Source organism: Aspergillus novofumigatus (assembly GCF_002847465.1).
Source record: "Aspergillus novofumigatus IBT 16806 chromosome Unknown P174scaffold_9, whole genome shotgun sequence".
NCBI lineage: Eukaryota > Fungi > Ascomycota > Eurotiomycetes > Eurotiales > Aspergillaceae > Aspergillus > Aspergillus novofumigatus.
The window spans coordinates 300,464-320,093 of NW_020194282.1; the positions used below are offsets into that span (position 1 = coordinate 300,464).

At 50.3% G+C, this 19,630-nt stretch overlaps 8 protein-coding genes across 8 annotated transcripts; 3 read left to right on the top strand and 5 right to left on the bottom strand.

Annotated features, from left to right (window-relative positions):
• The first annotated feature begins 163 nt into the window (after positions 1 to 163).
• P174DRAFT_445530 (DNA topoisomerase 1) lies at positions 164 to 3,948 on the top strand. Its single transcript, XM_024828364.1, has 7 exons — positions 164 to 525; positions 681 to 907; positions 1,000 to 2,481; positions 2,520 to 2,552; positions 2,609 to 2,848; positions 2,908 to 3,357; positions 3,420 to 3,948. The coding sequence occupies exons 1-7, from the start codon at positions 471 to 473 to the stop codon at positions 3,552 to 3,554; spliced, it is 2,622 nt and encodes an 873-aa protein (XP_024678199.1). The 5' UTR covers positions 164 to 470; the 3' UTR covers positions 3,555 to 3,948.
• A 696-nt stretch (positions 3,949 to 4,644) lies between these two features.
• On the bottom strand, positions 4,645 to 5,923 carry P174DRAFT_424786 (NAD-dependent epimerase/dehydratase family protein; the record flags this gene model as incomplete). Its single annotated transcript, XM_024825230.1, has 3 exons — positions 4,645 to 5,552; positions 5,622 to 5,783; positions 5,872 to 5,923. 3 exons carry the CDS (start codon positions 5,921 to 5,923, stop codon positions 4,645 to 4,647), a joined length of 1,122 nt encoding a protein of 373 aa, XP_024678200.1.
• Positions 5,924 to 8,055: 2,132 nt separating this feature from the next.
• On the bottom strand, positions 8,056 to 9,389 carry P174DRAFT_434984 (uncharacterized protein; the record flags this gene model as incomplete). The annotated part of the gene is made up of 3 exons (XM_024825903.1): positions 8,056 to 8,834; positions 8,890 to 8,957; positions 9,019 to 9,389. The coding sequence occupies 3 exons, from the start codon at positions 9,387 to 9,389 to the stop codon at positions 8,056 to 8,058; spliced, it is 1,218 nt and encodes a 405-aa protein (XP_024678201.1).
• A 414-nt stretch (positions 9,390 to 9,803) lies between these two features.
• On the bottom strand, positions 9,804 to 11,521 carry P174DRAFT_396290 (uncharacterized protein). The gene is made up of 4 exons (XM_024823731.1): positions 11,351 to 11,521; positions 11,186 to 11,286; positions 10,986 to 11,113; positions 9,804 to 10,933 (listed from the first exon to the last, which is right to left on the bottom strand). Exons 1-4 carry the CDS (start codon positions 11,451 to 11,453, stop codon positions 9,994 to 9,996), a joined length of 1,272 nt encoding a protein of 423 aa, XP_024678202.1. The 5' UTR covers positions 11,454 to 11,521; the 3' UTR covers positions 9,804 to 9,993.
• Positions 11,522 to 11,827: 306 nt separating this feature from the next.
• Positions 11,828 to 14,354, bottom strand: P174DRAFT_464040 (calpain-like protease PalBory; the record flags this gene model as incomplete). Its single annotated transcript, XM_024830342.1, has 3 exons — positions 11,828 to 13,735; positions 13,788 to 13,998; positions 14,056 to 14,354. The coding sequence occupies 3 exons, from the start codon at positions 14,352 to 14,354 to the stop codon at positions 11,828 to 11,830; spliced, it is 2,418 nt and encodes an 805-aa protein (XP_024678203.1).
• An 846-nt stretch (positions 14,355 to 15,200) lies between these two features.
• On the top strand, positions 15,201 to 16,866 carry P174DRAFT_445535 (putative peroxisomal carrier protein). The gene is made up of 3 exons (XM_024828365.1): positions 15,201 to 15,639; positions 15,708 to 16,249; positions 16,308 to 16,866. The coding sequence occupies exons 1-3, from the start codon at positions 15,536 to 15,538 to the stop codon at positions 16,667 to 16,669; spliced, it is 1,008 nt and encodes a 335-aa protein (XP_024678204.1). The 5' UTR covers positions 15,201 to 15,535; the 3' UTR covers positions 16,670 to 16,866.
• Positions 16,867 to 17,150: 284 nt separating this feature from the next.
• Positions 17,151 to 18,469, top strand: P174DRAFT_507296 (thermonuclease family protein). The gene is made up of 2 exons (XM_024831367.1): positions 17,151 to 17,714; positions 17,795 to 18,469. Exons 1-2 carry the CDS (start codon positions 17,283 to 17,285, stop codon positions 18,269 to 18,271), a joined length of 909 nt encoding a protein of 302 aa, XP_024678205.1. The 5' UTR covers positions 17,151 to 17,282; the 3' UTR covers positions 18,272 to 18,469.
• Positions 18,470 to 18,616: 147 nt separating this feature from the next.
• Positions 18,617 to 19,424, bottom strand: P174DRAFT_464043 (adenylate kinase ADK2; the record flags this gene model as incomplete). Its single annotated transcript, XM_024830343.1, has 2 exons — positions 18,617 to 19,188; positions 19,253 to 19,424. 2 exons carry the CDS (start codon positions 19,422 to 19,424, stop codon positions 18,617 to 18,619), a joined length of 744 nt encoding a protein of 247 aa, XP_024678206.1.
• Positions 19,425 to 19,630: the final 206 nt, after the last annotated feature.

Here is a 19,630-nt window from a genome sequence, read left to right on the forward strand (position 1 = left end):
TGTGCGGGATTTCTGACCGAAGAGTCCCGTGACCTATATAGCCTCAGGCATCAAAGGTAAATTCCCAACACGAGTGGTCACTGGTCCGGAGAAACGTGAGAAGCATACCTATTGGCAGCGGCCTCAGGCCCCCAAATGGCCATCGTTTTCCAGGTTCCATTCCATTCCTTCTCGGCCCTCTCTCTTCTTCTCCTCAACCTTTTCTCATGTGTTTCCCTCCTTGCTGCGCTTCTCGGACTTCTCTTTCCTCTCCATTCATTGACATTGTATAATATTCCGCCCTCAACATCCTTTCATTCTTCGCATATTCATCATTCAAGGTCTCATTGACCTCCTCATTTGGTCAAGCGCCGTCTCTGTTCTTCAGACTTGGCAGACGGCCAGTGTCGAGTCTCTCCGTGTCTCCGCTCCGTGTTTACCTGCATCTTCGATCCTCAGACCAACAATTTTCTACTCAGCGGCTCGCAATCATGAGCTCCTCGGAAGATGATACACCACTCGTCAGAGCAAATGGTCGTTCCGCAGGTGAGTTCTCTTTACCGTGGCGTCACAGAGTGTTGGATCTTCGCAACCCTTTCGCACCACCCTATTTGCTCTCATTTCTCACTTTGTTTTGATTCCTCAACCTTCTCACTCTTATACCATTATTCAACTCAATCTGACCTTTCATGGGATCTCAGCTACCTCTACGGGCGTGAAAATGGAGGATACGCCTGAGACCAACGGTCATGTCGAGCCTGGCGTTTCTCTTCGCTTTGGGCCTGTCAAAGGTGCGGGAGATGTTGATATGCAGGATGCCTCGGATGCCAATAGCGGTATCGCAGGCAAGAGGAAGGCGCGGTCGAGTGTTGGCCAAAGGAAATCCTATGCAGAGCCAGAGAGCAGCGAGGACGAAGATCAGCCGTTGGTACGCCGAACCTCTTTACGCCGTTTCCCTCGTTTTCCCTAGGTTGCGACGCTTTTGTCGCTTTTTGGTTTCAGCGTCTGACCGTTCGACAGAGCAAGCGCCGTCGCACGTCCGTGAAGCACGAAGATCCTGAGACCGATGAGGATGTGCCCCTAGCACTCAATGGAAGGAAGCTTCCCAAGGCTTCCGAAACCGCTGTCGGTGCCGAGGAATCTGACTCCGATGTTCCAATCGAGCGAAAGCTCGTGGCGCAAAAGAAGAAAATTCAGCAGAAGGCAGAAAAGGACGCTAAGGCCAGCCGGAAGAGCGACGCATCACAGGCTGCAAAGGCGACAGCTGCCGGCAAGAAGAAACAGGCTAATGGCGTGAAGAAGGAACCTGTCGATGAGAAGAAACCGGCAGTCAAGAAGACAACCAAACAAGCCAATGCAGAGCCGGCAGCTTCTGCCAGAAACGGGAAAACGAAGGCGACACCTGTCAAGAAGGAAGAAAGCACTGAAGCTGAGGAAGGTGAAGAAGAAGAGGAAGGGTACAGATGGTGGGAGGATCCGACCAAGGGTGACGGGACAATCAAGTGGACGACCCTCGAACACAACGGCGTTGTTTTCCCTCCTCCCTACGAGCCTCTACCAAGCGATGTCAAGATGAAGTACGACGGCATTCCGGTCACTCTTCACCCCGAAGCCGAAGAAGTGGCGGGGTTTTTCGGTAGCATGCTGAATGCGACTCAACATGTGGAAAACCCAACCTTCCAGAAGAACTTCTTTATGGATTTCAAAGAGGTCTTGAAAAAGACAGGTGGAGCGAAGGATCCAAAGGGCAACAAAATCGAGATCAAGGAGTTCTCTAAATGCGATTTCCGGCCGATCTTTGAGTACTACGAGGCCAAACGGATTGAGAAGAAGAATCTTCCTCCGGCTGAGAAGAAACGTCTAAAGGCCGAGAAAGATGCTGCCGAAGCGCCGTATATGTACTGTCTCTGGGACGGTCGCAAGCAGAAGGTCGGCAATTTCCGAGTTGAACCGCCGGCGCTGTTCCGTGGCCGTGGTGAACACCCTAAGACTGGTCGTGTGAAGGCACGAGTCCAGCCGGAGCAGATCACCATCAATATCGGAAAAGATGCCCCTGTTCCCCCGCCACCTGAAGGTCATCGCTGGAAGGAAGTCAAGCACGATCAAGAAGGAACATGGCTCGCTATGTGGCAGGAGAACATCAACGGCAATTACAAGTATGTGATGCTTGCTGCCAACTCTGACGTCAAGGGCCTGAGCGACTACAAAAAATTTGAGAAAGCACGCGAACTCAAGAAGCACATCGATCGCATCCGCAAGGATTATCAAAAGGCCTTGAAACATGAGCTGATGGTTGAGCGGCAGAAGGCGACAGCTGTCTATCTCATTGACCAGTTTGCTCTTCGTGCGGGCAATGAGAAGGGTGAGGATGAAGCTGAAACTGTCGGTTGCTGCTCTCTGAAATATGAGAACGTCACTCTCAAGCCCCCAAACAAAGTTATCTTCGATTTCCTGGGTAAGGACAGTATTCGGTTCTACGACGAAGTTGAGGTCGATCCTCAAGTCTTCAAGAACCTGAAGATCTTCAAGAAGCCCCCAAGAAGGAGGGAGATGAGATTTTCGATAGATTAACGGTGTGTGCTCCGCCCGGTCTTTCCGTGATGATGATTAAGATGCTAACTTTTTCAAGACATCTGCCTTGAACAAACACCTTTCGAATTACATGCCGGGCTTGACCGCCAAGGTGTTCCGTACGTACAACGCTTCGTACACCATGGCCACGCTCCTTAAGGATATGAAGGCAACGGGCAGTGTTGCAGAGAAGGTCAAGGCATACAACGACGCGAACCGCAGAGTCGCCATCCTCTGCAATCACAAGCGGACTGTTACGGCATCACATGCCAACCAGATGGAGAAGATGAGCGAGCGTGTAAGTCTGTCGTCTGACATGTTCATAACGATGAGTGCTAAACTCAAGGTGGTGATCAGATCAAGGGACTCCGTTACCAAAGATGGCGATTGAAGCAACAGATGCTTGACTTGGATCCTAGTCTCAAGAAGAAGAAGGGTGCCAAATTCTTCGAGCTGGACGAGGATATTAGTATGGAATGGGTGAAGGAGCACCAAGCCTACCTACTCGAAGAACAGCGACAGAAGATTAAGAAGAAGTTTGAGAAGGAGAATGAGAAGCTTGCTGCGGACGGAGAGAAGGAAATGAAGGCCAGTGAGCTCGAAAGCAGGCTCGAGCCGGTCAAGGAAATGGAGAACAAGTTCAAGAAAGAAAATAAGACGGGCAAAGTCGAAGTTGAGGGCAAGGGCCCCAGCGTCGAAAAGCTCGAAGCAGCCATCACGAAGCTGGAACAGCGCATTGAGACAATGGAGCTCCAAGCTCAGGACAAGGAAGAAAACAAGGAAGTCGCTTTGGGAACTTCGAAAATCGTGAGTCGCCCATCCTCTACCTCATGATCATGAGTGCGCCGTTATCGACTAACATTTGCTAGAATTACATTGATCCTCGCCTTACGGTCGTCTTCAGCAAGAAGTTCAATGTGCCGATTGAGAAGTTCTTCTCCAAATCCTTGCGGGAGAAGTTCGAATGGGCCATCAAATCAGTCGACGAAAACTGGGAGTTTTAGACGACGTCGTTTAGGGCCGTCCTTGTATTACCTCATGAATTTCTTTTAACGTCTCAGCATTCATTACAGCGACTAGACGGAGTACTCCGTAGCATACGTTCCATTTTGAAGCCTTTTCTTACCACAATGCTTGCTTGGGAAGCCCTGTCTATCGACCCGCTCACTCAACCAGCGTGGAGTCGGGCATTAGATGAATTAGCTTGGGTTCATTCAACGCTTTCTTCTTGATTAGAATCTCTGTTTTTGCTCTTTGATTGCGTCTGTCTGCTCTCAGAGGCTGGTAACCCGTTTCTCCGCTGGGTGAGTTGTTCCAGCAGTCTGGTATCATTCAAGAAAAATAGATTATACAGTCGTCGACAATGTCGCAACAATCTACAATATAGATGCTCGTCAAAATCACTCATCTGGACTCAACTCGCAAAGAGACAGTAGGCCGTTTCCTAAGATCACAACCGCATATCACAAAAGTCCTGCAAGATCGCACCATGCAAGAAACACAAATGTGGAACGAAGTAACATTAATTATACATTGTCATCTAGTTACGCGGTCCGAGTCCAATGTAGGCATCAATGGCAAGGAAACATGTTGGCCATGTTCGACAACGAAGAGTAGCAGAAATGTACAGTAAGAAGCAGGCGGGAGATTTCAGCGCAGTAAGTCAAAGTGCATATGTTATGTTATGTACACCCAAGTCTACATGTTCATGAGGGTCATGAGCAGAAGAAGAAACAGCACTCTCTGAAGCAAGGAAAATGATGAAGTATGCAGGTGGATACGAAGAGGATATCAGGAACATGCCGGGTGTTGACGGTCGCGGAGCCCGAGGTTGAGGAGAAGAAGAGTAGAAGACAAAAGTTAAATTACAGAGAAGATAGTCAGTCCCTCGTTTGTGGATGGACCTAACCAGGGATTCCTGGCGAAATGGCGTGTGGCGCGGGACGCTCTTTTCCAGGGTAGAATTCAAGGGTCACCGTGTGGTGGCGTGGAAGAGAAAAGGGTCGATGATGGGCGGGTGCTCGTTCGGCGACGGCAAACCGGCGATGCTTTTTTATCAGGTAGCGAGAATTGCTTGAAAACGAGCCTAGGGCTCTATGGCCACCAGCCCATACGTTTGTAGCTATCGACCATGGCGCGGACTCCCTCTGCATCAAAGCGTTCGCGTGTAGGTCTCCATCCGGTGGTTGTTTCGAACAAGGTGCCATCAATCGACATGTCCTGGTCCTTGATGACATCTTTCTCAAGGAACGGGCTGATTGGCCCGGGACGTGTGATGCCCTTCTTCTCTAGGAGCTCTGCCCAGCCCTGTAGACTCACCTCGTTCATGTCATCGACAACATCGTCAAGGTTCAACTTGGCGAGTTGAGATGCCAACGATCCGAGAAATGAGGTTTTGAGCCCAAAGACCGTTGACAAAGCCTCCGCAACGTTTTCCTGGCGAGTGTCGCCGTGGTCGACGACGTTGAAAGCAATCGGGGCGGATTCGGCAGTGGTTGCCGCCCTCCATTCGGCCGCCTTCCACAGAGCGCTGGCTGCGTCTTTTACGTAGAGCGTGTTAATCTTCAGGTTCTTGGTGTAAAGCAGTTCCAAATCCGTTTCCATGTCCAAATGTACCCGCGCAAGGCAGATACCCATCGCGAAATAACCCGAGTCGTATTCACCGTAAACGTGTGGAAGTCGCAGTAGGCAGTAGTTGAGGCCAGGAATCTTCTTCAGCTCATCCGAAGCCTTCAGCTTCCATTTGGCAAGTCGATGCCAGGGCTCGAGCTTGTCGTTTTCTTTTCGAGGGGAAGAGCCAGGCTTGTATACATGAGCGGTCGAGCACTCGACGAAGGAACGGATGCCTCGACGAGCCACTTCGCGACCCAATGCCACCGTAAGATTGTAACTCCGTAGTTCGTAGACATCATCTGGCTGAGAGTGTCGTGTCTCACCACCGCAGTTGATCACATAGTCGAATTGTTCCCCGTTTGCACGGTCAAATATCCGCGAGAAGTGCTCTTTGCATCCGTACCAGACGACCGTCAGCAACAGTTCAGAGCGAAATTTGCGATGAAGTAGTTACTCACGTTCCCGACTAGCGTCTGCTTGAACGAATTTATCTTTCGAGCATGCCTCCTCGAACTCTGGTGCCAACCAGGCCAGCTGAGGGAGGACCTTGTCCACAAGTCGGACCTCCGAAGCGAGGTTGTTTTCATGGATATACAGAGCTAGATGACGACCGATGAATCCTAGAGCGTTTTACACGAGTCATATATCAGTGATCCTGTCCATTTTCCCCTTTTCCTCGCACAAGAATGGAGGTCGCATCGCGCATACCTAATCCTCCGACGATGAGCACAGCAGGCTTTTTCCCTTGGTCGCTCGCCATGATCGTATGCGACGGTAGTTCAGACACGCGCTTCGGTAGTACTTCTGCTCGCTTTCCACCGACCTCGACTGTTTAGCCGATTGTAAATCAGAGTCGACTCAAGTGAAATGTGTTCAATCAAGCTGGTCGACGCCCCGCACTGGAGTTCGACAAACCAAAATAATGCGGGGTAATATTCAGAAAAGGGGGAGGGGGAAGAGAAGGAAAATGATTATTGACGAGATTAGTATCAGCCCGCTAACGACGAATGTGTTGGACAAGTCTAAATGGATTTTTTCTGGTCCGTTCCTTAACAGTCCCAGGTAAGAAAGCAGAAAAGAAAAGGGAAAGAAGATGCCAACGTGCAGACACGAGGGCGACTCAAGATGGTCACTTGGGGGCAACCATTTTGGGACTAAGAGACGCTTTGATGAGCCGGAGCGTATCAGCTTCAATGGAGTCAAACCTAACGCCCCTCGCCCTCTGAAACAGCCTCCTCTGATCTACTGCCGATGAGTAGTTGCATTACGATTACAAATTCTTTCTTTCGCTAAGATCATGTTGTTAATGAATTGACAATTCATCTTCCTTCCTTCCGTGCGCTCTTGTTAAGGCGTGACAGTCTAGCCTATCGCCTCGACGGGAGATTTGAAGAAGATCAGTATGATGACGGCATCCCATCCTTCTGCCTCTCTTTGGAACTGGCTTGACTTAATCTGTCTACGGTATGACCCGAACCAAACCCAAGGACCCAGTGGTCGCCTTGTTTGAACATGGTAGACCTCCAGTATCCCACCTCTAGCATCCTCTCCGCTCTCGCTTACTGACTCTCCTTCGTTTTGTCCAGTTGCAGACCGAGTATGATGGCCACCTTCATTTGCAAGAGGGATTTCTCTCACAAACAAAAACCAAGATGATGATAGTCACGACGGTGTCGAACCAACGGAAAAAGGTGGAGGGCCTTTCGCATTTCCCAACCCGAGCAAACTCCGCTAGCGCTACGTCTAGAAATTTCGCTAGAATAGTGGGGATATCCGCTATCCAGCATAGCCAATATCTGCTTGGTCGCTGCAGGGAACCCAGAAATTTTTGATTGATCATCTCTTCCCCTGCCAAGCACGCGGTGTGGGACGCCCTCCGTTCTTCAGGGACACCGTCCGATCATAGTTCCGCCCCTAAGTGGGTTTGCGACCAGGAGGTACGAAGCCACACGGCCGAAAGAGCAATGATAGCGCAAGAGGCGCAAGAGGCGCAGAAAATACCGGCGGCTTTAGGATTGTTGGTCATGCTCACGGTGAGGGACCGAGGGACAATTCCAGGAACGATCGGATTGCGCAATATAAATCCCGGGTGGGCAGTGCAAAGTTGAAGCCTGAGCCTGGGGTCAAGCTTTCAAGACGAAGCTGATCGCTTCGAGATATGAAATGGATGATCGACGTTTGTTCATTTGTACTACTTGTCCATATTGAGCAGCTCAAGATGGGCATGCGAAGTAATAGCAGTTATTCTGGGGCAATCTGAGTTGGTTCGTCGTAAAAATGCGGTAGACTTCGATAAGCCTTGACTCTTGAGCATTTGAACACTCACTGGAATAAGAGGATTGAATCAAAAGCCTCTATTGAAATTACCAAAAACTTACTCAAGCATGTCTAAGGTAGGCTTCAGAACCTAAAAGCCTAAAAAGTCTATGATCTTAAGCCATCTATTATTGCTATTTCCACGTCGTGCTCAAGCCAGGCCTAGGGCGATCTAAATCCCGCAATGAATGAATATCGCTTAATGCACCAGGGCGGGCATGTCTCACTCTGGTTTTCTTTCATTTGCCTCATTTCCGAGTCAAGAATTGCACAAGGAACGAACCTATGTCCAAGCGTCCTGCATACTTAGTCCAGATCATGACGCATTTCCCCCTTCAAGCTGGTCATAGCATGAACGCCATGTCTCAACTGTGGTCGAATGAATGGCTGGGCCTCTAGTGAGACTCGGCGTACTCGTTCTTCTGAATTATTGTGCTGGTCAGTGTACTTTCAATTCTGGTAAACGTTTGGTATGAATGTTGTACTTCAGTACTTGGCATAACTTTACCTATGCTCTCTTTCTCTCACGGTAGGTTCTTCAGCATAGGTCCTGCAGCCTTAGACCAAACGAGTAGCTCAAGAGACAACATGAAGCATGACAAGGATGTGGAATCGCTGGTCCCCAGCCTTGCTTCCATCCTCGCCTTTGACTCTCCATGAATTGCGAAGTTCCTGCATCACAAATTCCCAGTCGTCATCCCTGCCCTGGCGTACCCGTATGAAGAACTCGGACCAGTCGAACTTGACCGACGCCGCCACAACTGCTTGTGGTGCTGGAGGACTGCTGTCCCACTTTGAGATCTCCTTGTTCAGTTGAGTGCTAGGATCCCATTCGTGGATGTTGCATTCCTCCGCCATGTGCGCTATGAAGGATGCTGCAGATTGAAAGATCTGGAAGGGGGCCCAAACAGGCGCCATGTTCGGCTGGGTTGAGGCGGATATCAGGAACTTTGTCTGCTGTTGTAGTGCGTCTTCGGGCATCCGCCCTGTGTCTGCAGGGGTGATTCTTGAGTGATTGGTTATTACTGACTCCGTTTTCGGGGTTCCAGAGTATTCAGGACGGTTTGTGTTTCTTGATGCCTCATTCACGCTGATCGGTTCCTGTGTTCTCATAGTCTCGTTTGCGGTGTCATCGATAGAGCTAAATGGCCTAATGGCACTGGCATCTGCACCTCTGAGCCGTGAAGGCGAGGCTTCGAGATCATCGGGGGCCCTTCTTTTCCCTAGCTGGTTATTGCTTTCTCCAACCCTGGACGACAAACTTCCTGCCAGTCCATTGGTAAGAACAAGGCTTGAAGAAGACACCGTTTGGGCAGGCGCATCGCTCGGAGTCTGAGGAGTCTGCATTTTCCTTCCTGTCAGACATCATATCGAATCAATCACGCAATCAAAAGAGCACATTCATCGCACTGACCATATTAGCCTTGAGGAAGCTCCGAGCCTTCTTCTGCAGCAGCATCTCAATCACGCGTACTATCCTACCACAGCGTCAACGCAGCTCAGACAGCGGCAAACCAACAAAATAAACTGATTACTCACCCCTTCTTCCTCTCCGGATAGACACAAAGAGAAGCCGGATCAGCTCGAGAATCCTTCATAAGGAACCTCTCCCTGTTCGCCTCCTTACCCCAATACAGCATCCCATACCGGCCCAGAAAGCTCTCAGCACATGACATCCGCTCCTGCTTAGATTGCTCCAACATGCCCCAGTCAAACCCGAATTGTTCGGTGTGTTCGGTAAGCCGCGCTAGGAACTCCTTGTGATATTGGCCTTTCAAGTCGAGAAACAGCGTAAAATCGCGGTATCGCATGCTGAGCCGCAGAACACCATCGTCGAGAGCTTCTTCCATGGCATTTTTCTCGGTATGTCCAAGGGAAAGAGTTCGCTGGCTTCTTCTTTTGGACGCCATGTTGCGTGTTCTAAGTGTGGTTAGTGATCAGTTCAGTTTTCGGGCAGGCGAGGTGTGAGTATTGAACGAGAGCGTGGGTTGCATTCCTGCCGAAAAAGAGTGTGGCAAGCTGTTGATAAAGACCTGAGGTGTTTCAGCAAATGTGAGAATGTGAAGTGAGCAGTGTGTTCGTGGTTCATGTGTTGGGCTGTCTTAGTCGTCGGTCCAAATCTCTACTCTCTTTGCAATTTCGAAGTATTCACAACAAATCATTTTATGCAGAAGGTGGTTGCTACTGCAAGCAAGATATTTAGCTTGCTTTCTTTCTCCCTATACTTCATGGGTGGAAATGCCTTTCACCATCTACCGTTCAGCATACATGCACTGTTATAAGCAACATTAGACTTGAGAAAGTGAGCTCGTAGCTTTTTATGACTCATTAAGTATTGATCAGAATGACTTAACCGAGCTATGTAGCATCATGATAGTCATAATATAGCGCAAAAGGTTACAGGAAGCAAGGCATAACTTGACCAAGCTGAACAGCTTAATCTGTGTACAGGAAGTTTCCTTCAAGGCTTGCTCAGCACGAAGGATAAGAGCAGACATTGGTCTTTTGAGTCCACTACTCTGCTCCCAGATATTTCAACGAGTTTCTGAGCTCTTTGATCGCCGTATCAACATCATCAAATGTCAGTGCGGACACGGCCCAACGGGCATGCTTTTGGGCTAGAGCAATTGCTTGGTCATCTATCCCCTGTGAATTGCTTTGACTTGAAGCCGAGACCGTGGGTACGGCCGCTGGTGGTGGTTGCTGGACAGGACGCGATACTACTGGTACCGGTGCTGTATGGTGTTGTGCAGGTGGTGAAGGAGCCCAGGCGCTTGGCTTGGGTTGATTATAGAAATAGCTGGGTTGGTTGAATGTAGCTGGAGGACTTGAAGGAAGGTTGGAAGGAGGAGGAAAGGAATGGAACGAATTAGAATTCGAATCAGCGTGATGATGAGCGCCCAGGCCTGCAGGTGTGTCTGGGAGATTCGGGATTGACGAAGAGGAGGCAATAGTCGCTGGAGCTGAAGGAAGATCTAAGGTTGATCCTTGCTCGGCAGCATGACCTGTTTCTGGAGCAGGTGTCCGTGGAGCGCTTGTTGGAACATCGGGTATGGTAAACGCGTCACCTGTAGGCTGCGGCCGAGTAGCCGATGAAGATCTCGACGGGTGCAACGATTCATCCAGCGATGACTGCTGTGCCATAGCTCTTTCGGCACGCTCCGATTCATCAGGGACCTCCTCCACAGTTGGTTGCTGCGTTTGCGGCGCAAGATCTGCGGCAGGTTGTGCCTCAAGATCCTCCACGGTTACAATCGGCCCTTCCGTCTGGTCGCCTTCCTTGATGACCGGGTTTGTTGCGTTAGGATCCTCTCCTGCCTTGATCGCCTTCACAATTCTCAGCGCATGATACTTGGCAAACTTGATTTTCGCAGCAATTTCGGGTTCGAGGGGGTTCCAAATTTGACATAATTCAAGAAACGTAGCGGCAGCCTGAAAAGTGTCTGCTGTTTGCCTGCAATGTGTCAATCACAATTTAATCCTAACGTTTATCCGTCACTACTCACTTAGTCACTTTGTTGGCCCTCATAGTCGTATCTGCCCGGTTAAAGACCTCCAAGCCGAACTGCTCCACGTAGGCATTCGCCGCGACTGCATCGATCACTGTATCATTATCCGAGTTCTCATTTCTGAACTTTGTACCATAACATGTCAACATCCAGGTACACTATTGAATCGCCCCAGGGGTTCCATTCACTCGACGTACTTGTTCCAGCTTCTCCATCAGATCCATCGCATATTGTTCGACTTCATGGTCCGATCTGTGTAATCCTCTCTCTATTATTTGGTTTGCTATCCAGTAGTTACCTGCATTCGGAGAAGAGCATGCGTCAGCGTTGGTGTCTCGAGGGTACAATCGCACGGCACTCACACCAGTAGGCAACGACGGGCTTCACCCGCTCAATTTGGGCCGCTCTCGCCGCGAAACGCCCAATGTCCGCAGACTTGAGACTAGCAGGAATATTGCTCGTCATGGATATGAATCGATTATAACAACGGCTGTATGGGTATGGCCAAGTCGGAGATTGTTGGGGTGGAGGAGCGGGACGCATGAACAAAGCGGGGATGACGTTGAAGCTCCAATTTCAATGTTGTCGGGCACCGTACCGAGCCTTGGGAATTGAGGTACCACTACGGAGTACGGAGTAACTGTAAACGGGCGTATGCTTATATTTACGATTTTTCAATCTACAACTAAAGAGAATGATATAATTAACATGTCAATCAAATGAATTTCAAATCATTATCCTCGTGTCTCGTTACTTGTACTCTCGCCTGGCATCGCGCAGAGGTCTCACGCTCATCAGCTCCGCAGATCCACGGTAGAATCTGTTGCCAGATCCGATTCTTAAGCATCTTCGACAAACCATTCTCCGATCTCGACTCGCTCTTCGGCCAAGGCTTCCACCTCAAAGTGATCTTCTACCTGACCTCCGGGGCCTCCAATCCTTTCAAGGACAATCCACACGCCACGGCTGTCTTCAAGACAAGGATGCAGGTCGAAGTCTTCAATACGTACTCCAGATATCGCATCGCTATGATCGCCGTCTTCTGAAGTCGCCAGAATCTCCTTGTAGGGGCCTTGGCCCAATTCAACTGTCATCAGCACTGGTGAAGGGCCAACGGGATGACTCCCGATTGTAGAACGGCGACTGCGCGCAATAAGCTTTATTCGGGTAAGTCGCGGGACCTGCAAAGGCGCCAGCATCCTGTCTCTTCCCGGTGGTAAGACACCAATATCTGATAACACTGCTCGCCGTCCTGCTGCTTCGGAAGAAAGGGGCTTGACCTCGCATGGAACCATGGATGAGACCCAGAGTGTGAATCGGCCAAGTTGGTCGGGAGCGAACGTGGAACAAACGATCGTGTACACGCCCTTATCCAGGTGTCTCTTCTCAGCAAGAGCCGCCCCACGACGATAGTCGCCGCTATCAGTGATGATGTCGCGGTTGCGAACTCTAGTCACGCGCTTTCCGTTCGAAAAGAACAACTTGGCATGTATTGCAAGTTCGGTGTCGGACGATTCCAACAAAATGGAAACATCGGTGGCATTCGACAGCGTTAATGTGAACTGCGGATTCGTGGGGTACCGAGCTGATTCTGCATTGCCGCCTGCCGTCGAAGGCATCCAGGAACCCTGGACCTTACTCACACACGTATATTTATTCTGTGACGGTGCGATATGCACCGGGGAGATCGAGAGAGCGGATAGTGTGAAATTCTGACTCAAAGCAGGCAGCGACTCCTCAGAGACAACTGCCGTATAAGTTGTTCTCGGCGGCATTTCCAGCCTCATCAGGGTGTTGGGTGAGTCCACGTACGGACCCCGATGAAGCGCACCATCACTTAGACAAACACGCTTACCATCTGTATTGAATACGTAAATGCTAATAAACCCAGCTTGAGAGTCCTCCGATGAAGAATAGCCGGGTCGATCAATTGTTCTGAAATGCTTGCCGAGGAGCAGCCAGACAGTACCTCCCGATTCAGAGGTTACTGCAAACTGGGGATTCTTCACGAAGCAGCCCGGAACTCCCTTCCCAGCCGCGAGGTCCCAAGTAAAATGTATATCTTGGCGGTACCTGAAGAGGCTGGGATTCCAATTCAGATAAAGGTTTTCAAAGTTCTGGAAGACCATCTCGCAGTCCATCCAAAACGTCCCAGGAGAGAGTGACGATCGGTCATGAGGCGCGTTTGACGCAAGGGCATTCTCCGTCCTTCCACTAGCCGTGTCGACTCCAGCCCATGGGTTCTTCACTAACATTTGCCGACGGCCCTTGAACTCTTTCATATCGAGAATTGCATAATCATGCTCACTAACCAAGCCCAGTTCTTCCTCTTCTTTCTGAGTTAGCTTCCCAGTCCCAATAGTCAATAAGACATCGCCATATTGAAACGATCTAAAGAGACGCCTCCATATTTGATCGCTAGTCACATCCTCATGATGTAGGAAGACTTGTTCAGGTATCCAACCCGTCAGTACCCACAGGTCTGTTCCAGAATTGCTCCCGGGAAAGTCGTAGCCCCCTCTTAGCTTTAGGTACGCCTTTTCCACAAGCGCAGGCCACAAAAAAATGGGGTTATTTCTATCAACAACGTAAAGTGACCTTGAGGTCTTCGACGACGGCAGACGGTCATCGATGACTACCTTCCTGAAGCATCCGTTGAAATAAAAACGAAGAATGTATCGCCCTGAAGGCGAAGGCTTGGGGCGACCTGTGTCATACTCGCATGGATAAATCACAGGGAGATAGCGCTACTTTCATGTCAGAGCCTGACACGAGTCATCAATAGTCGGAGTGGGTTACCTTGTCAAGGCCACGTTCCGATCGCGAGGTTGTAGCGCAGAGACTGGCGACAACAGAGCAGTCTGTCAAGACGTCTTGTACCAGATCAGTTTTGTCTGGTACGGACATCACGGACGTATCCCCGCCGGCATGCGCCAACAGCTCCGAAGGCCGCTTCCACCCATCAAATATGTCCTTCTGTTTGTCAGACAGATGGAGGTCAGGCTTGTCACTAGCTTGTGTTAGCAGTCACTTAGACAATTCATGTGTAAACACAGCACCAACGTACATGAATAATTGCCCTCCCTCACTAGGCTCGAATTCTTCTAGACTCGGAGGCCCTGCCCATGGCGGAAAGATAAAGCCATTCAGCTTGGCGCCTTCAAGCAAGATAATCTCTTCACGAGTTGTGAGTGTGCGCGTAGACACCGGTGTCTGTAGTTCCGCTGCATGTCTCTCATGGATCCGGATTGCGGATCGCCAATCCTTGGCTTCTTTGATTTTCTCTGCTCTGGAGAGCCATTCCTTGCATTTCGCATCCAATGACTGCTTGTCGTTAGTGGTTGCTGCCAGAGACAGAGCTTTCATATAATGCTCAGCGGCGTCAATAGCAGCCTCCAGGGCTTGCCTTTGAGAAGTAGCTGCAGATACATCTCGTTCAGCTTTCTAATCACTGGTCAGTCGAGGGCTTGCTTGCTGGTTAAGTCGAAAGTGGAAATTATCTACCAGAGCATGAGCAATTAGAGTCTTTTGCGAAGAGGCGTGGGGTCTAGACATCCTGCCCCACGAGGGGTGACAATCGTTCGGTGAGCGTTTGTATTGGTGCAGCCAGATCTACTACGCGTCACGGCCTGTCAAGCTTGCAACGAGCATCCGCAAGACATTAGGTAGAGATCCGCTAACAGAAGCCACCTATCAGAATGCGGAGAGATAAAGCCGGTTGACACTGCTTGTGACCGGTCCGAGGGGTCGCAGGGAATTCTCCGAGCGTGACATCCGAGGTCAACACCGTCCCGCGATGTGTTGTATGACGGACTCCGAGCAGTTATTTGATAACAGGTGGAATCAGGATAGGAGAATGCGATGACCTTGCCGATCTTCGAGACGAGGAAAAATGGGTCTTGCCAGCTAATATTTGGGTGCTAATTTGCTCTTTCAGTCGAATGTATGACGTTGATAGTATGATGCTGCCGAAGCATGTCACCTTGAAACTATGTACCAGCCCACCTGGTCAATAATACGGCGTACCTCTCCAGAGGTAGATCGATAGCGTATGGGTCGGCGGGGAGGAACGGGAATGCTGCGGGCGGTGAAGGCGGCAGACACAGACCGCAGCGAATACCGGACACTCACGCTGGACACTGCAAGCAACAGAGATACCTCGGCTCTTTTCGTCATGCGCGGTCCACCGAGGTGCTGGGCACTTCCGTACTACTACTGTACTGTTAGAACGGAGTCGTTGATACCTGCTTGTTTCTTCTCTACAATAATACAGTCTTGTTGCATTTTCTTTTTACACTTAGGCTGATATGCATCCAGTGTGTTCGCTTCCATCTGCATACTGAAGGATAACGGTGTTACGAGTAATTGTCGCCTTCCCACTCCACTCAGAATACTCCCTCTCTCTCTTTGCCAGTTATTCCTTCACCCAGCCTTTAACTGAGTACCGGATCGAATAGACCTAGTCTTTTGATATTGTTTCTCTCCTTCTTCCCTCAGCCAGTCTTGAAGAATCACATACCGGAGTACAATCTAGCTCGTCGCGGACAATGACAGGCCAATCCAAAGCCGTGCGTCTTTCCCCCTGGGGAAGCGCTGTTGCAGGTGCAACTGGCGCGGTTCTTGCGAATGCGATCGTATATCCCCTAGATATGTACGTTGTTTCTCTTATAGTTGCAGAATCTGAAGATTACGAAGCTAACGCAAATGATTGATCGACAGAGTCAAGACGAGACTGCAGGTGCAGGTGAAGGGCGACAAAACCGACGGGTCAGACGGAACGATGCACTATGAATCGACTTTGGATGCCATCAACAAAATCGTGGAGAGCGAGGGAATTGAGGGTCTATATTCTGGAATGGTTGGGTCCTTGATCGGGGTTGCATCTACCAACTTCGCCTACTTCTACTGGTACAGCGTCGTTCGCTCTTTCTATATGGCATCAGATCGGGTGCCGAAGCCTCCTGGAACCGCTGTCGAGCTGAGTCTGGGTGCCATCGCGGGTGCTGTTGCTCAGATCTTTACTATTCCGGTCGCAGTCATCACAACAAGACAACAAACACAACCAAAGGGGGAGAAGAAAGGCCTGATCGAGACCGGTAAAGAGGTTGTCAACAGCGAGGATGGCTGGACTGGTCTGTGGAGAGGTCTCAAGGCCAGTCTGATCCTCGTCGTCAACCCGGCAATCACATACGGGGCCTATCAGCGCCTGAAGGACATAATTTTCCCAGGGAAGAACAGCCTCAAACCTTGGGAAGCTTTCCGTAAGTTGCGCGCGTTATTCAACTGTGGTCACCGCTTGAAGACTAACTGGTAGCGCAGTCCTTGGTGGACTTTCAAAGGCTCTTGCCACCATCGCAACTCAGCCACTAATCGTTGCGAAGGTTGGTCTTCAGTCTAGGCCCCCTCCAGGTCGCGAAGGGAAGCCCTTCAAGACCTTTGGCGAAGTCATGCGTTATATCATTGAAAAAGAAGGAGCCCTCTCCTTGTTCAAGGGCATTGGTCCTCAAATTACCAAGGGCCTTTTGGTACAAGGTCTCCTGATGATGACCAAGGAGAGAATGGAACTTATGTTCGTTCTTCTCTTCGCATACCTGCGCAAGATCAGGCAAGAGAAGCTTCGAAAGGCCGTTGACGCCGCCGCGTCAAAGGCCAAGACGAGTCTTCCTGCGACTCTCAAATAGAATCTCTGCCTCGGTCGCCTTTAATTTTCTTGTTCAGCGACGACGATTTTCCGTCCACCTTCATTTCTGTTTCTTCTTCCAGGCGCTTGGGTTGTATATTCGCAGGCTTTCCTCAAAGGTTTTTTTGAGCCTCTTGTATATTCTGAGAGGCAGCCATGATATATAGAGTATGAACTATACCAGGTGTATATCCAGGATAGACCTGCGTAATGCAAAATCTGATGGTTACATAGTGGCCATATGTGTCAGGGATCTCGCGCTAGAGTCGGATATCGATAAGGTATACAGACGAATCCTCTATATAAATCAGCTGTATTGCGTGTTAGCAGTAGCAGACATTATTAAGGATTTTAAAAGGCAGAATATGATTTTGATATTGTTCGAGACGAAGCGCCGTGGTCAATGTAGCTTCGTCTAGTCTGTCCGCAAAATATACTGCCTCGGACAACGGGATATATATTTCGGGTCTGACCGCCCAACCCTCCCATAAACAACACTAATTACCAACTGCGCTTCTCACCATTGTCATCGAGCTCCGGATTGCCAGTCCTATCTGGCCAATTCTCCGCAGACTCAAACCTCCAAACAAGCAGGAGCGAGGTTATGAGCCGTCATGCGATGGCCGCCATGGGCTTCCGACTCGCAAGCCCAGCAACAAACCGCGAAAGACTCATCCGAACACGATGAAAGACAAGCCGCTGCGAAATCCACCACAGCCTCAAAAAAGAAGGACTGGGAGTCCTCGGTAACAGCGATAGACTGGGCTGCCTTTACAGAAGCCAGAACGATCATCCCAACCCTGATTCTGACGAGCGGTTTCCTGGGCGCATTCTACATCCATCGCCGCTATCTGCGCCGGTTCCCCGACGCAGTGAGCATCACGCCGTCGTATTTCCGTCGCAGGAGTCTGCTGGGCCAGGTCACGAGTGTTGGCGATGGGGATAACTTTCGGATATATCACACACCTGGCGGAAGACTTGCGGGGTGGGGATGGCTGCCGTGGAAGAAGATTCCGACGTCGAAGAAGGAATTGAGAGATAAGACGGTGCGTTTAACCTCTGTTTTCTGCCTGCTGTTGCCTGTGGCCAAGGAGGGTTGCGAACTATGCCTCATACTGAAATTCAGGTCCACATTCGTCTAGCTGGGATCGACGCCCCCGAGCTCGCACATTTTGGCCGTCCCGAACAGCCGTTCGCCCGCGAAGCACACCAATGGCTTACCTCGTATCTTCTCGGCCATCGAGTCCGCGCCTACATCCATCGTCCGGACCAGTATCAGCGTGCGGTCGCTAGTGTCTACGTGCGCCGGCTTCTGGACTTTCCGCCCTTTCGTCGTCGGGACGTGTCGTACGAGATGCTGAAGCGGGGGCTCGCGACTGTATACGAAGCGAAAATGGGTGCGGAGTTCGGTGGTGAGGCCATGGAGCGTAAGTATAAGAAGGCGGAGTGGTGGGCGAAGCTGAGGGTGTTGGGCTGTGGAAAGACTATCGCCGCAATAAGACAGACTGGGAGAGTCCCAGAGAGTACAAGACGCGTATGGGACTGGAGGAGGCTGCGCAGCCCCGGGTTGAAACTAAGAAATGAGGCAAGGCCAGGGATATGAACTCAGGGTGATTTTGGTGTCTATAGCCTGCTGTCACGACGTTACGCTTGATATCCTTTGCCTTTCATGTATGATGTTGATATCCTGGAAAGCTTCGTGTGCATAAATTTCGTCACGGGCTTTGATAGGTTAGGAGACTATATATCTGTCACGTAGATGTAGCCTGTGTTTGCATGGAGTCAAACATTTAATCCCGACCATCGAGTTCATAACATATGGACTCATGCAGAAGATACCCAATTCATAACAACGAAAAGCGTGATTGTAAGTCTTGCCCGTGTCTTCCCAACCAATAGCATATGATGCCGCTTAAAGCTCAACAGCAAAATGTCCAACTGGCAAGTCTCAACAGAACCTCCGCTCAACCTCTGCAAAGAGCTTTGGGCTAATCTCATCGCTAGAGTCGCCCTCCACACGCCACAGGCAGCCCTTCCGCTCATAGTACTCCAGCAAAGCCTTGCTAGTCTCTTCAAACTTGTGCAATCGCTGCTTCCATGTATCAAGCGAGTCGTCCTGCCTTTGTGTCAGAGGCTCCCCAGTCACGTCGTCCTTGCCAGGGACCTTGGGAACGTGGAAATCGGTGTTGTACACTCTCCCGGACGGTTCGTGGACCCAGCGCGATGCGATTCGCGAGAGAATAACGGATGGTGGTGTGACAAGATGAACGACAAAATTGACGGGGACAATGGTGTCCAAGCTCGACGCTTGGGCAGCGGTTCGTGGGAACCCATCGAGGATGAACGAGGCAGAGGGGGATAACGATGTGGTCGGACGAGATGTGTGATTTGACGTGGCCGTTGCGAGAGGTGCTGTTGCAGGGAGCCAGCCCTTGGACTTGAATTCGGAGGAGATGAGCTCGAGGATCATGGAATCGGGAACGAGGTTGCCAGCCTGCATTGCGGCCTCTGCTTTGAGACCTTTGAGCGGACAAGACAGTTAGAGTCATGCGCTTGTGAGACTGGATAAGATGATTTAATTTACCTAACGGTGTCTTCTTCCGCACATTTTCGCGCAACAGGTCCCCCGAGCTGATCGAGGATAACTCTGGATATCGTGCGAGGAGCCTCTCTGTCTGAGTTCCTTTCCCTACGCCAGGCGCGCCAATAAGGATGATACGCGCAGCCTTTTTAAGCTGCCGAGTGATTGAGTTCATCCCCTTTCTTCGCCCGTGTGCTGATCCTGAAACGCTCTTCGAAGGGGGATTATGAGCCGCCCAACGTTCCGACAGCTCCTCAGATTCTTTGGTCCTTAGTCGCAATGCTGCTGGATATAATCAATTGATAACAAAGGGAGGGTTGAGACTTCAGGTATCATGTGATGTACATAGTCGAATCGATTATCTAAAAGTAAGGTACTTGA